This window comes from Mustelus asterias, unplaced genomic scaffold (genome assembly GCF_964213995.1).
Source record: "Mustelus asterias unplaced genomic scaffold, sMusAst1.hap1.1 HAP1_SCAFFOLD_282, whole genome shotgun sequence".
Classification (NCBI taxonomy): Eukaryota; Metazoa; Chordata; class Chondrichthyes; order Carcharhiniformes; family Triakidae; genus Mustelus; species Mustelus asterias.
In genome coordinates, this window is record NW_027590247.1 from 158260 (window position 1) to 174797 (window position 16538).

General features: G+C 49.1%; 1 protein-coding gene across 2 annotated transcripts in view; it reads right to left on the reverse strand.

Moving 5' to 3' along the window:
* The window catches only part of ttc19 (tetratricopeptide repeat domain 19), a 31747-nt gene that overhangs the window by 14533 nt on the left and 676 nt on the right, over nucleotides 1–16538 (reverse strand). For both annotated transcript variants that reach the window (XR_013496217.1, XM_078204177.1), the window contains exons 3-6: nucleotides 10477–10587; nucleotides 7695–7733; nucleotides 7433–7489; nucleotides 1291–1352 (exon numbers count right to left, since the gene is read on the reverse strand). Coding sequence is in view for 1 of the 2 variants with exons in the window: in XM_078204177.1 (XP_078060303.1) it covers nucleotides 1291–1352; nucleotides 7433–7489; nucleotides 7695–7733; nucleotides 10477–10587 (269 nt within the window). In the remaining variant the exon portion in view is untranslated. The remainder of the gene's footprint in view (nucleotides 1–1290; nucleotides 1353–7432; nucleotides 7490–7694; nucleotides 7734–10476; nucleotides 10588–16538) is intronic.

Sequence of the window (16538 nt, forward strand, 5' to 3'; positions counted from 1 at the left end):
TCTATGAGATCCCCTCTCACCCTTCTACATTCCAATTAATATAATCCTAACCAACTTAGTCTCTCCTCATATGACAGACCTGCCATTCCAGGAATCACCAGGTAAACCTTCGCTGCGCTCCCTCTATAGCAAGACATCCTTCTTCAGATAAGGACACCAAAACTGCACACAATACTCCAGGTGTGGTCACACCAACGCCCTATACAATTGCAGCAAAACATATCTATCCTATACTCAAATCCTCTCGCTATGAAGGCCAACATACCATTTGCCTTCTTTACTGCCTGCTGTACCTGCGCACTTACTTACAGCGACTGATGTACGAGGACGCCAAGGTCTCGTTGAGTATCCACCTCTCTCAATTTACACCCATTCAAGTAATAATCAGTCTTCCTATTATTGCTACCAAAGTGGATAACCTCACATTTATCCACATTATGCTGCATCTGCCATGCAGATACCCACACACTCAGCCTGTCCAAACCACGCTGAAGCACCTCTACATCCTCTTCACAGCTCACCCTTCCACCCAACTTTGTATCAACTGCAAACTTGGAGATAACACATGTTTAAGGTGGGAAGGGAGGTTATGAGGAGGATGGAAAGAGGCTTCAAGGGGATTTGGACAGGCAGAGGGAACAGGCAATAACATGGCAAATGGAATATAATGTGAACAAGTGTGAAATTATAATTAAGCAGAAAGGCAGAGTATTTCTTAAATGATGAGATGTTAGAAAGTGATGTCCAAAGAGACTGGATATCCTTGTTCACGAGTCACTGAAGGTGAACATGCAGGTGTAGGAATACGGCCTTCATTGCAAGAGGTTTTGATTACAGGAGTATAAATGTCTTGCTGCAATTATATTGAGTCTTGGTGAGACTGCATCTGGAGTATTGTGCACTGTTTTGGTTGGAAGGATATACTTGCCATAGAGGGAGTGTAATGAATGTTCACCAGATGAATCCCTGACAGCAGGATAGTCTAATGAGGAGAGATAGAGAGGACTGGGCCTGTATTCTCAGGTTCAAAGAATAAGAAATGATCTCATTCTTCAGGTTAAATGCAGTCAGGATGTTTGCCCTGGCTGAGGGGTCTTAGTACAAAGGTCTGGCCATTTAGGACTGAGATGAGGATGAATTTCTTCACTCAGGAGGTCTATAGACCCCCAGGTGCAGCCAATGTACATGAATCCTACACCCTGAGGAGGAATTGGTGGTGGGCAGATGAGGGAGAGGAGGATTGCCATGGTTATGGGGAGATTGGCTTGCTGCTACTTCTAATGTACTCACTGCTCAGTGCTCGCGTAGATGCTGCACAACTTGAGGGACATCTCAATCACAGCATTGTCATCCTGTGGGAGCGAGAGAAACAAATCATACATTACACTCATTCGCTACCACCTTCCCAGTGCCTTGTCAAAAGCAACACCTGCAGCAATAAAATACTGACCCTTCAGGAAACAGACAAGAAACCCAACATCACCCAGGACAAAGCTTGATTGGCACCCCATCCACCACCTCAGCACCATTACTTCCACCACTGGTGAACACTGGCAGCACTGTGTACCATCTACAAGATGCAGCAACTCACCAAGGTTCCTGGAGTACAACTTCTACGGAGTGCTGCAAGTTTGGTGACGTAAGGGAATTTTAAATCTCTTCCTAAAAGATGACTATTGTTTGTATTTAACAAATAACTGCAAGTACGGTTTAAATTTATCCAGGAGCCTAAGCAGGAACAAAGAACAATACAGCACAGGAACAGGCCCATCCGCCCTCCAAGTCTGCGCCGCTCATGTGCCCAACTGGACCATTCTTTTGTATCCTTCTATTCCCAGTCTGTTCATGTGGCTATCTAGATAAGTCTTAAACGATCCTAGCGTGTCCGCCTCAATCACCTTGCTTGGCAGTGCATTCCAGGCCCCCACCATCCTCTGTGTAAAATACGTCCCCCTGACATCTGTGTTGAACCTTGCCCTCCTCACCTTGAACCCATGACCCCTTGTGTTCGTCACCTCCGACCTGGGAAAAAGCTTCCCACCGTTCACCCCATCTATGCCCTTCATAATTTTATACACCTCTATTAGGTCGCCCCTCATCCTCCGTCTTTCCAGGGAGAACAACCCCAGTTTACCCAATCTCTCCTCATAGCTAAGACCCTCCATACCAGGCAACATCGTGGTAAACCTTTTCTGTACTCTCTCCAAAGCCTCCACGTCCTTCTGGTAGTGTGGCCACCAGAACTGGATGCAGTATTCCAAATGTGGCCTAACCATCGTTCTATACAGCTGCAACATCATATGCCAACTTTTATATTCTATGCCCCGTCCAATAAAGGCAAGCATGCCATATGCCTTCTTCACCACCCTCTCCACCTGTGCTGCCACCTTTAAGGATCTGTGGACTTGTACACCCAGGTCCCTATGTGTGTCTATACTCCTGATGGTTCTGCCATTTATTCTATAGCTCCTCCTTACATTAGATCTACTGAAATGCATCACTTCGCATTTATCTGGATTAAATTCCATCTGCCATTTCTCCGCCCAATGTTCCAGCCTATCTATATCCTGCTGTATTCTCTGACAATGTTCATCACTATTCGCAACTCCAGCAATCTTCGTGTCGTCCGCAAACTTACTGATCACACCAGTTACATCTTCCTCCAAATCATTTATGGTGGCACGGTAGCACAGTGGTTAGCACTGCTGCTTCACAGCTCCAGGGTCCCGGGTTCGATTCCCGGCTCGGGTCACTGTCTGTGTGGAGTTTGCACATTCTCCTCGTGTCTGCGTGGGTTTCCTCCGGGTGCTCCGGTTTCCTCCCACAGTCCAAAGATGTGCGGGTTAGGTTGATTGGCCAGGTTAAAAATTGCCCCTTAGAGTCCTGATGCGTAGGTTAGAGGGATTAGCGGGTAAATATGTGGGGTTAGGGCCTGGGTGGGATTGTGGTCGGTGCAGACTCGATGGGCCTAATGGCCTCCTTCTACACTGTAGGGCTTCGATAATAAAAAAAAAATTCTATAATATCACGAACAGCAGAGGTCCCAGTACAGAGCCCTGCGGAACACCACTGGTCACAGACCTCCAACCGGAAAAAGACCCCTCCACTGTTACCCTCTGTCTTCTATGGCTAAGCCAGTTCTCCACCCATCTAACTAGCTCACCTTTTATCCCGTGATATTTAATCTTTTGCACCAGCCTGCCATGAGGGATCTTGTCAAACGCCTCACTAAAATCCATATAGACGACATCCACGCCCCTTCCCTCGTCAATCGTTTTTGTCACCTCCTCAGAAAACTCAACCAAATTTGTGAGGCATGACCTCCCTCGTACAAAACCATGCTGTCTATCGCTAATGAGATTATTCAGTTCTAAATGCGCATATATCCTATCTCGAAGAATCTTCTCCAACAACTTCCCTACCACGGACGTCAAGCTCACCGGCCTATAATTACCTAGGTTATCCTTGCTACCCTTCTAAAATAACATGACCACATTTGCTATCCTCCAATCCTCTGGGACCTCACCTGTGTCCAATGAAGAGACAAAGATTTCTGTTAGAGGCACAGCAATTTCATCTCTCGCCTCCCTGAGGAGTCTCGGATAGATGCCATCAGGCCCTGGGGATTTGTCTGTCTTAATGTTTCCTAAAAAACATAACACTTCCTCCCTTGTAATTGAGATTTTTTCTAACGGGTCAACACATCTCTCCGAGACAATATCAGTCAACATGTCCCTCTCCTTTGTGAATACTGATGCAAAGTATTCGTTTAGGATCTCTCCTACTTCCTTTGGTTCTAAGCATAATTCCCCTCCTTTGTCCCAGAGAGGTCCGATTCTTTCCCTAACAACCCTCTTGTTCCTAACGTATGTATAAAATGCCTTCGGATTCTCCTTAATCCTGTCTGCCAAGGACATTTCGTGACCCCTTTTTGCCCTTCTAACTCCCTGTTTGAGTTATTTTCTACTTTCTCTGTATTCCTCCAGTGCTCCATCTGTTTTTAGCTGCCTGGACCTCATGTATGCCACTTTTTTCTTTTTGATTAGACCCACAATTTCCCTGGTTATCCACGGTTCTCGAATCCTACCTTTCCTATCCTTCCTCTTTACAGGCACATGCCTGTCCTGCAGTCCTATCAACTGCTCCTTAAAAGACTCCCACATGCCAGATGTGGATTTACCCTCGAACAGCCTCTCCCAATCAACAGCCACCAAATCCTGCCTAATCCGGCCGTAGTTAGCCTTCCCCAATTCAGCACCTTACCCATAGGACAACACTCATCTTTTTCCATTACTATCCTAAAGTTCACAGAATTGTGGTCACTGTTCGCCACATGTTCCCCTACTGAAACTTTGATGACCTGACCGGGCTCATTCCCCAGTACTAGGTCCAGTATAGCCCCCTCTCTAGTTGGACTGTCAACATATTGTTCCAAAGAGCCTTCCTGTGCGCATTTTATAAATTCTTCCCCGTCCAGGCCCCCAGCCCTAAGCGATTTCCAGTCTATGTGAGGGAAATTAAAGTCTCCCACTACAACAACCCTATTTTTTCTGCACCAGCCCAGAATCTCCTTACATATCTGTTCCTCAACTTCCCGTGGGCTGTTGGGAGGCCTGTAGTATACCCCCAGCATAGTGACTGCGCCCTTCCTGTTTCTGAGCTCCACCCACAGTGACTCGTTACCTGACCCTTCCAAATTGTCCACCCTCTGTACCGCTGTAATATGCTCCCTAACCAGCATTGCTACTCCCCCACCTCACCTAGCCCCTCCTCTGTCTCGCCTAAAACACTCATACCCCAGAATATTCAGCTGCCAGTTCTGTCCTTTTAACCAAGTCTCCGTCACTGCAACCGCATTAAGGCTCTAAGCTCATCTGTCTTGCCCGTGATGCTCCTTGCATTGAAACAGATACACTCCAGACCTCCAGGCCCACTGAGGTCATCCTCCTCCAGAATGCTCTTCCTCTTAGATAGCCTTGTCTTGGCCCCAACCTCATCCCCAGCCTCTGTGCTTATTGACCTATTGTTCTGATCCCCACCCCCTGCCACATTAGTTTACCCGAACCACACTAGCAAAACTCCCAGCTAGGATATTCATGCCCCTCCAGTTTAGGTGTAACCCGTCCTTCTTGTACAGGTGCCATCCTCTCTTGAAGACTTCCCAGTGATCCACAAATTTGAAACCCTCCCTCCTGCACCAGTCCTTTAGCCACGCGTTCAGCTGTACAATCTCCCTGTTCCTAGCCTCACTAGCACGTGGCACTGGGAGTAGTCCAGAGATCACTACCCCAGAGGCCCTGCTTTTGAGCCGACTACCCAACTCCTTGAATTGCTCTCGCAAGACCTCCCTGTTCTTTCTGCCTATGTCATTTGCACCAACGTGGACAATGACGTCTGTCTGGTTACCCGCTCCTTTCAGGATGCTTCCTACCCACTCAGACATCCAGGACCCCGGCACCAGGGAGGCAGACTACCATCCTGGAGTCTCGTTCGCGTCCACAGAACCGCCTGTCTGTGTCTCTAACTATTGCATCCCCCACTACTATTGCTCTCAGTCCCCCTCTTTCCCTTCTGAGCCACAGAGCCCGATTCCACGCCAGTGACCTGGTCACCATGGCTTACCCCTGTAGGTCTAAAACGGTATACTTATTCTGGAGGGGGACAACCACAGGGGATCCCATCACTGACTGCTCTCTCCCCTCCTCTCTCCTGTCTGTCACCCATCCCTTACTGTTAAGGGGGACAACCACCGGGTACTCTCTGGTACGTGACCTTTACACTTCCTAACCGTGACCCACATGTCTTCCTCCCGTGGCCCTGGTGTGACGACCTGCCTGTAACTTCTCTCTATTAACTTCCCTGACTAGACTAAGGTCATTGAGCCGCAGCTCCAGTTCCCTAACACCGTCTCTCAGGAGCTGCAGTTCAACGCACCTGGTGCAGATATGGACTTCCAAGAGGCTAGGCGACTCCATGAACTCCCATATCCGACACCGACAGCAACAAACTGGCCTCCCCTTTCTTTAAATTACTGGAAGAACGAAGAACAGAACCTACCCTGCCTCTGCCTGTTTACGCCGAAGCCCGTTGAGCCAAAGCCGTTTAGCTGTCACTCTGCTCCCTGCTCACTCCGCTGCAACGCTGCCTGCTGAATAGTGTGGCCTGCTTTTAAACCTCCCACGCACAAAAAAAACCTCCCAAAAACCCTTCCCAGAACACCCCGCGGCCTACTTCCGGTGTACAGTTTGAAACTTTGAATAAATAAATAAATAAATCCCGCAAAAATGTAATTTAAAGGTCAATTTCTCACCCTAGCACTCCTGCAACAAATCGTTCCTCCTTGCCTCGCTGCAGAAGAACAATGGAAGATAGAAGCGATCCACTGAGAGCAGCTGTCGTTAGCTTAATTCAGTAAATTGGCTTGAAATGGTTTCGCTGTACCGGAGAACCATTGTTTCAGAACATTTCAGTGAGTCCTGCACTGGAGTGCTGAGAGATTAGTGAAGGGAGGGAGGATGCTCTCCTCTGACTTCTTCACCCTGTGGGAATTGGTTCTTGCTTTACAGGAGAACAGCTAGCTATGTAGTCCGTATCTGGTATTTGGTGAGTGACTCAGGTCTATTCTATTCTTAAGGTTTAAAATAGTACAGGAATTTGGAGCAAGGTTATTTAAAATAAATTAAAATAAATCATTGAATTAAATAGTAAAGTAGGTAATTAAAAGATCAAAAGTCCAAAAGATGTGCAGGTTAGGTGCATTGGCCATGCTAAATTCTCCCTCAGTGTACCTGAACAGGCGCCACAGTGTGGCGACTCAGGGATTTTCAGTTACTTCATTGCAGTGTTAATGTAAACCTACCTGTGACATTAATAAATAAACTTTAAAAACTTGAAAACAGAAGTATGGCAGGACAGGTGATGTGTCTTTGGTTCTGCAAGTGGAGGCTCCTGGATACCAGTGTGATCCAGGGCAATAACTGCATCCATATCAACCGGGCTAAAAGTTTATTTATTGGTGTCACAAGTAGGCTTACATTGACACTGCAATGAAATTACTGTGAAAATCCCCCAGTCGTCCCACTCCGGCGCCTGTTTGGGTACACTGAGGGAGAATTTAGCACGGCCAATGCACCCTAACCAGCACATCTTTCAGAATGTGGGAGGAAATCGGAGCACCCGGAGGAAACCCTCGCAGACACAGGGAAAACGTGCAGACTCTGCACAGTGACCCAAGCCAAGAATCGAACCCAGAGCCCAGGCGCTGTGAGGCAGCAGTGCTAACCACTGTGCCACCCTGCCGCCCGGTCAGACTAGCCACCATCTTCTCAAGGGCAATTAGGAACAGGCAGCAAATGCTGTCCTAGGCAGCGATGCCCATTTCCAATGAACAATTATTTGATCCTTGGCACTGCTCAGATTATAAGGCATTTACCTGCCGAGTCCCAGATCCCAACAGCTGGCTCATTGCTGCTTTGAAGAGCTTCTCTGCCTGAGAGGGAGAGAGAGAGGAACAAGCTGAGAACTGAATGTTCCATTATACAAGTCAGACAAAATTGTGTGGGTTCAAGAGGATGGGGCCCAGAGGGAAACTGGGATGGGAGAAAGGATGGCATTGCGGAGACTGAAGAGGGAGTGGAGGGCCGGAGAGGGTGCAGATTTCAGACTGAGCTTGCCTTATCATTCTGGACACTTACATTAAGTAGGTCTCCTTGGAGAAATGCCAGGTTGGCCATCTACAGAAACACAAGAAAGAGAGAGAGCACATCAGAGAAACATGGTGCACACAGAACACAGACATTAGGCTGCGGCTTTGACTCCCATTTACATCAGGTGTGAATGGGAACAGGAGCACAAAATATTGTGGGAGGCCCAAATCACATTTCCAGTTGAGATTGATTCTGTTTCTGGCCAGTGATGTAATGGGGTTGCCACCAAGCTACGATGCTCATTCTAATACATTAACATCTCACCATCTGGTCCTTCCCGCAGCACTCATGCACTCACGCTCAACATTCTGCTCACTGCACCACGACATCACAACAGCGACATTTGTGACAGCTTTTTAAAAACAGCAACCTGGTGAGCTCACCTCCAAGGAGAGTTCAAGGTGAGTGTGTGGCTCGTCTTGAGCCTGGGCTGCCTACCGGAGAGAGAGGGCAACAGCAAGGATGAGGGGAACCGGCAAAGGGCCTTTGGGGTGGGGGGTGGGGGGAGGGGGGGGGGAGGGAGGGGATGTAAGCTGTGGCTGCTTGCTCAAGGGCAATGAGAGGTCTTGGTCATTCTGGGAGTTGTTGAGGGACAGGTTCTCAACGTGATGGCCAGCACAGTAATCACCGTCTGTCGAGATGCAGCTACCAAAGGTGAATGGGCAAAGGGTCAACACCTGGAGGCAAAACTTCACCATGAACTCTCTTTTTTATTTGCAGTGATTAGTGCGAGGGAGAGATGGTGTGTGTGGAATAGACCGGTCATCATCCTTTAGCTCATCTAGAGGAGAGAAGATGTCAGAGGCGTCTGGCTCTCCAGATGCAGGAGCTGAACCCTGGAGGAGGAAGGGGAAGCAGGGGCTGCTCCACAGTCACAGGAGGCACATTCCAGGGCTCAGGGTCTACAGACAGCAGCTCACCTTCCGACAGATGAATGAGAACCAGTGACGGCAAAGACTTTGCCTGTCCAGGGACATGGTGGCTCAACTAAAGACCTATGGGCGGCACGGTAGCAGTGGTTAGCACTGCTGCTTCACAGCTCCAGGGACCTGGGTTCGATTCCCGGCTTGGGTCTCTGTCTGTGTGGAGTTTGCACATTCTCCTCGTGTCTGCGTGGGTTTCCTCCGGGAGCTCCGGTTTCCTCCCACAATCCAAAGATGTGCGGGTTAGGTTGATTGGCTATGCTAAAATTACCCCTTAGTGTCCTGGGATGCATAGAATAGAGGGATTCGTGGGTAAAATATGTGGGGGTAGGGCCTGGGTGGGATTGTGGTCGGTGCAGACTCGATGGGCCGAATGGCCTCTTTCTGTACTGTAGGGTTTCTATGATTTCTATGATGACTTATGCCACCTCTGCAAGAGTTGGTGCTGCATGGTCAGAAGGCATCCCCTGCCTGTTGCACAAAGTCACGGACACCCTCTACTTTTCTGTGTCTTTTCAGGGCTTCACTGGTGACCGTTGCAGCATCTTGCAGACCTCCACACATAAATGCATCAAGGAGGTGAGGTATTCTTTGCAACGACTCACAACTGCTTCCATTTTGACCTGGATCAGGTTAGCCAGGACACAAGAGCCATGGGATTCACCCGGATTGCAGGCTTTCCACAAGCGCAGCGTGTCACTGACTGCACTCACATGGCTCTCCAATCCCCATGGCAGGAAGAGTGCAGTTTATCAACTGCAAGGACTTCCACTCCCTAGATATTCAACCAGTCTTTGACCACATAAAGCACATCCTCCAGGTTCGTGCTAGGTTCCCGGGGAGTGCACACAACTCCTTAACAGCATCCTTAACCGAGGGTCCACAGTGACTACAGGGTTGGCTCCTCGAGGACAGGGGATATCCAGTGAGGAGGTGGCTGATGACGCTCATGCAGAGGCCAGAGTGCAGCTGAGACAAGGTGCAATGAGGCTCATGCTGCAACTGGCACTTTGATGGAGCAGACCACAGGATGCTGAAGATGAGATTCTGGTGCCTGGACCAGTCTACTGAAGCCCTTCACAATCTGGCACTTCAACTGGGTGAGGAACTGCCTGAGGAGGAGATGGAGGAATGGCACGTTTCCTCTGATGAGGACGACATTGAGGTAGTCCTGGAGGGTGAAGAGGTGGGCTATCAGGCAGTGGTGGTGGTCAGATGGGGCAGAAGAGCTCAGGATATGTTCAGTGCCGCCCAATTCATAAATGGTGACAATTAGGGCCAATATTCACATCCCATCCTGAAGTTCCTTCCATGAGCACAGCTCTCCTATCTGGCTGCTGGTAGCACACACCCTCACTGAGAAGGCTCATGTCATGGGGAGCGAGCAGTTGCCCACGGCTCCTACATTGCAGGAGGATGATGACTGTGCTTTGTTCCTCAAAGAGCCACTGCGAATGTCTCGACTGCTGTCTGGCTGAAAGCAGCTCGCAATCTTCCAGTGACCAGGATCACATCATACTGATGTCTTCCAAATCTGAGAGAAATAAATCCTCATCAGGTGACAGCTCATCTGAACTTGCAGAGATGGGCAAGATACATAAAGACCAAGTTTCCCAGTCTGAGGAAGCATCCATATTCAGCTCCTGGATCCCATTAGCAGGTGCAGTGGGAGACTGTCCCATGAGAATGTCACAGTACTGACAGAAGGGGCGATCCAGCTGATAAACAGTGGCAAATCACCTGCTACCCCATTCCTGACACACTTCCTGTGTCTGTGACACTGCGAGACCACACCCCAAAGACCCCCAAACCTCTTCCCCTCGCACACCAGGAACCTGACCCCTTACCTGAACGTAGGTGTAGATGATGGCCTGATTGTTGTGCGACTGCTGGGCAAGCTTTAGGGCCTGGTGCAAAAAGCGGTCAGCATCTTCCAGCTTGCCCGTTATGATACTGAGCTGCAGGGAATCAGGGGGGGTTAACAGGGCATTAGCATATCAGCATGTATCAACGATTGCTTAGTGAACAGAAAGCAGACAATAGGAATGCATTTTTTTTTAAACACGGGTTCGCAAGCTGTAACCAGTGGGGTACCACAGGGATCAGTGCTGGGACCTTATCTATTTATAATCCATATCAATTATTTGGATGATGGGACTGAATGTATAGAAGCTAAATTTGGCAATGACACCAAGGGATTAGAAATGTAAGTTGTCCGGAGGAAATAGTGTCTACAAAGGGATATAAACAGAGTAAAAGCAAATTACTGCAGATGCTGGAATCTGAAACCAAAAGGGAAAATGCTGGAAAATCTCAGCAGGTCTGGCAGCATCTGTAAGGATATTTCCTAATACAGATAAGAAATATACAGTAAATGGCAGAACCCTTAAGAGTATTGATAGGCAGAGGGATCTGGATGTACAGGTACACAGGTCACTGAAAGTGGCAATGCAGGTGGAGAAGGTAGTCAAGAAGGCATACGGCATGCTTGCCTTCATCGGCCGGGGTATTGAGTTTAAAAATTGGCAAGTCATGTTGCAGCTTTATAGAACCTTAGTTGGGCCGCATTTGGAATATAGTGTTCAATTCTGGTCGCCACACTACCAGAAGGATGTGGAGGCTTTGGAGAGGATACAGAAAAGATTTACCAGGATGTTGCCTGGTATGGAGGGCATTAGCTATGAGGAGAGGTTGGAGAAACTTGGTTTGTTCTCACTGGAACGACGGAGGTTGAGGGGGTGACCTAATTAAAGTCTACAAGATTATGAGAGGCATGGACAGAGTGGATAGTCAGAAGCTTTTTCCCAGGGTGGAAGAGTCAATTACTAGGGGGCACAGGTTTAAGGTGCGAGGGGCAAGGTTTTAAGGAGATGTGCGAGGCAGGTTTTCTACACAGAGTAGAGTGCCTGGAACCCTTTGCCGGGGGAGGTAGTGGAAGCGGATACGATAGTGACTTTTAAGGGGCGTCTTGACAAATACATGAATAGGATGGGAATAGAGGGATATGGTCCCCGGAAGGGTAGGTGGTTTTAGTTAAGTCGGGCAGCGTAGTCGGTGCAGGCTTGGAGGGCCGAAGGGCCTGTTCCTGTGCTGTAATTTTCTTTGTTCTTTGGGAGAGAAGAGCTGACGTCGAGTCCAAATGGCCCTTTGTCATAGCTTTGTCAAAGGGTCATCTGGACTCGAAACATTAGCTCTTTTCTCTCCTTACAGATGCTGCCAGCCCTGCTGAGATTTTCCAGCATTTTCCCTATAGGTTTTTTAAACAGAGTAAAGTGGCTGGGCAAAGCTTTGTCAGACTGAGTATAATGAACTTGTCCACTTTGGCCGGAAGAATAGAAAAGCAGAATATTATTTCAATGGAGAGAGATTGCAGAACTCTGTGGTACAGAGGGATCTGGGTGTCCTGGTACATGAATCACACAAGGTTAGTTTGCGAGTACAGCAATTGATTAGGAAAGCAAATGGAATATTGGCGTCTATTGCAAGAGGATTGGAATATAAAAGTCAGGAGCTTTTATGGCAGCTGTACAGGGCCATGGCGAGATAAAATCTGGCATACTGTATACAGTTTTGGTCTCCTTATCTGAAAAATGGTATACTTGTGTTAGAAGCAGTTCAGAGGTTTACTTGATTCATTCCTGGAATGAAGGGACTTATCGTATAAAGAAAGGTTAGGCCTATTGGAGTTTTAAAAGAATGAGGGGATGTTTCCCGTGAGGGAGACTAGAGTAAGCACTAGAGTGTTTACCTCAGTCCAACGCCGGCATCTCCACATCAGGGAGACTAGAACCAGGTGACACAGTTTAAGAATAAGAAGCCTATAGCTTAAGGTCGAGTTGAGATTTTTTTCTCAGAGGGTCATCCATCTGTGGAATTCTCTTCCCTGGAAGCATTGGATGTTGGATAACTGAATTTATTCAAGGCAGAATTAGATAGATTTTTCATAGACAAGGGAACTAGGGTTATGGCAAAGTGGAGTTGAACCACAACCAGATCAACTGTTGAAGGCCAGAGCAGGCTCAAAGGCTACAGTCACACCTAAAGTCCGAGAATAAATAAGGAAAAAGTACAGCACAGGAACAGGCCCTTTGGCCCTCCAAGCTTATGCTGATCATGATGCCCTAACTAAACTAAAAACGCTTTGCCCTTACTCGGTCCGTATCCCTCTATTCCCTCCCTATTCATGGACCCATCCAGATGCCTCTTAAATGTTGCTAATGTTCCTGCTTCCACCACCTCCTCTGGCAGCGCGTTCCAGTCACCCACCACTCTCTGCTTGAAAAACTTCCCCCACACATCTCCCTTAAACTTCCCCCCTCTCACCTTGGACCTGTGCCCCCTTGTAACTGACACTTCCACCCTGGGAAAAGGCTCTGCCTATCCACCCTGTCTATGCGTCTCAATTTTGTCGACATTTATCAGGTCTCCTCTCAGCCTCCGTCTTTCCAGTGAAAACAATCCTAGTTTATCCAACCTCTCCTCATAGCCAACACCCTCGAGACCAGGCAACATCCTGGTGAACCTCTTTGCACTCTCTCCAAAGCTTCCACGTCCTTCTGGTAGTGTGGTGACCAGAACTGCACGCAATACTCCAAAAGTGGCCTCGCCAAGGTTTTATATAGCTGCTACATGATTTCCCAATGTCTGTACTCAATGCCCCAGCTGATGAAGGCAAGCATGTCATCTTAATCACCATGGCCACCTGTGTTGCTACTTTTAGGGAACTGTGGACCAGAACACCCAGGTCCCTCTGTATGTTAATGTTCCTAAGAGTTCTGCCATTTACAGTATAATTCACACCTAAATGTGACGCTCCAAAATGCATCACATTCGTATTTGTCCGGATTAAACTCCATCTGCCATTTCTGTGCCCAAGTCTCCAAACTATCTCTATCCTCTTACAATCCTCTGCACTAACAACAACTCCACAAATCTTACCAATCAGACCACCCACATTTTCCTCCAGATCGTTGACACATACACACGACAAACAACAGAGGTCCCAGCACTGATCCCTGCAGAACACCACTACCTACAGATCCCCATTATGAAAAACACCCACTGCTACTCTGTCTTCTATGAGCCAGTTCTGTATCCATCTAGCCAGCCCACCCCAAATCCCATGTGATTTAAGTTTTTGTAACAGTCTGCCATGTGGGACCTTGTCAAATGCCTTATTAAAGTCCATACAAACTACATCCACAGCCCTTCCCTCATCAATTTTCTTTGTCACTTCATCAGAAAACTCAATCAAGTTAGTGAGATACGACCTTTCCCGTATAAAACCATGCTGCCTGTCACTAACTAGTCCATTTTCCTCCAAAATGGCAGGGCAGCATGGTGGCATAGTGATTAGCACTGCTTGCCCTCTTTTTAGGTCAAACCAAATAAACAAACTCAGATTAAGTCAGGACAAAGTAAAAAGGGGCAGCTCCCCAAAAGGAGGGAGAACAGTTTGAACAGAAATCAAAGTACAAAGGAAACTTAAAAACATGAAATTAAAATGTGATTGTCAGGGTCAATAACGCACCCCAACCCCTGCGGTGCCCAACGGGTGCGGAAGGCGTCAACCGCGCCCGTGGACACCGCATGCTCCCTCTCCAGGGACACCGGCCGCGAACGTAGCCGCGGTAGAGGGGCAGACAGTCAGGATGGACGGCCCCCTCGATCGCCCGCTGCCTGGACCTGTAAATGGCGCATTTCGCCAGGCCCAGGAGCAGGTTCACGAGGAGGACGCCATCCCGACCCTCCCCTCTCCGCACCAGGTGTCCGTAGATCAGGAGCGTGGGACTGAAGTGCAAACAAAACATCAATAAAAGGTTCTTTAGGAAAACAAAAAGGGAGTGCAGCCTAAGACACACAACATAGACATGGTCCACGGACTCCACAAGGCCACAGAAAGGGCAGTCTTCGGAGCCCGTGAACCAGTGAATCCTACGGTTGTGCGGCACTGCTGCATGCATCACCCTCCACCCCAGGTCCCCGACGTAATTGGGGGAGATCCCTCCATAAAAGGGACCTCCAGCAGGGACCTCCCGCCGCCCGGCGGCAACAAGGCCCGCCAAGGTGTATCCGGGCGACAGGCGAGGCGGCAGTAGTGGAAGGTGTGCAGCAACAGCCCGCACAGGAAACACCTCCGCGCGGTAGGAAAAGCCTCGGAGGACATTTCCGCGAGGCGGCTCAGGCTGTGGGGCACCTCACCCGAGGAGGGGGGTTGAGGTTTTGGGCCAATGTGGAATTCCGTCCGAACAGGGGAACGTTCGGGCGGGATCGCACCGCACGCCTGCGCCGCCTCGTGTTTGCGTGCAGTTTCGGGGCCGAGCACGACCGTCCTAAGGTCTAGGATGACTTTGGCCGCGTGCCGGACGGCCGTCCCCGTGCACTCAGCCAGCACGCGGGGACTCATCCAGCCCGCCCCTCCGCCATCGAGCACGTCCCCGATTCTGGTCACCCCGGCGTCCACAGCCCTCCTCTCCGCCAGCCACCTGAAGTCATACGGCTGAAAGAGCGGATTCCTGAGCAGTGGCTCTCACATGAGAGCCGCTACTCCTGACGGGGAGATAGCTGCGTCGCAAGGCGACCGTGTTCCAGACAGTGAGGAGGTCCTGGCAAAAGACGGGCAACTCCTGCAGGGCGGCCGAAACACACCCCAGATCGATATGCAGGAGCTGCACGGCATAATTGAGGCCATGTCACTGGTGGAAGAAATACGTCGCCATGGCACACCATCGTGGAGGGGGCTCAACGAAAAGGTACCTCTGCAGGGCCTGGAGGTTTTCACAGCGCTAGGGACCCAGGTTCGATTCCCGGCTTGAACAAAGAACAAAACAGCACAGGAACAGGCCCTTCGGCCCTCCAAGCCCGCGCCGCTCCCTGGTCCAAACTAGACCATTCTTTTGTATCCCTCCATTCCCACTCCGTTCATGTGGCTATCTAGATAAGTCTTAAACGTTCCCAGTGTGTCCGCCTCCACCACCTTGCCCAACAGTGCATTCCAGGCCCCCACCACCCTCTGTGTAAAATACATCCTTCTGATATCAGTGCTAAACCTCCCCCCCCCCCCCCCCCTCACCTTGAACCTATGACCCCTCGTGAACGTCACCACCGACCTGGGAAAAAGCTTCCCACCGTTCACCCTATCTATGCCTGTCATAATTTTATACACCTCTATTAGGTCACCCCTCATCCTCCGTCTTTCCAGTGAGAGCAACCCCAGTTTACCCAATCTGTCCTCATAACTAAGCCCCTCCATACCAGGCAACATCCTGGTAAACCTCCTCTGCACTCTCTCTAAAGCCTCCACGTCCTTCTGGTAGTGTGGCGACCAGAACTGGGCACAGTATTCCAAATGCGGCCGAACCAACGTTCGATACATCTGCAACATCAGACCCCAACTTTTATACTCTATGCCCCATCCTATAAAGGCAAACATGCCATATGCCTTATTCACCACCTTCTCCACCTGCATCATGACTGCTTGCGTCATTGTCTGTGTGGAGTTTGCACATTCTCCCCGTGTCTGCATGGATTTCCTCCGGTTTCCTCCCACAGTCCAAAGACGTGCTGGTTAGGTGAATTGGCCGTGCTAAATTCTCCCTCAGTGAACCCAAACAGGCGCTGGAGTGTGGCGACTAGGGGATTTTCACAGTAACTCCATTGCAGTGTTAATGTAAGACTACTTGTGACTAAATAAACTTTACTTTGCTTTAAATATACATATGTTCTATGTTGCACTAAACCTCCTTCCCTCCATCATTTAGAACCAAACAATGTCTGAACAGGATCAACACAATCATTACAAAGCACAGCAAAACCAGACTGGATTCTGTAGACAAGTCTAAGGAGTGGGTCTTGCTCCCATGATCTATGTATGACTCCAGGGTGAAAGTACAGGGCAAGAGCCCTACCC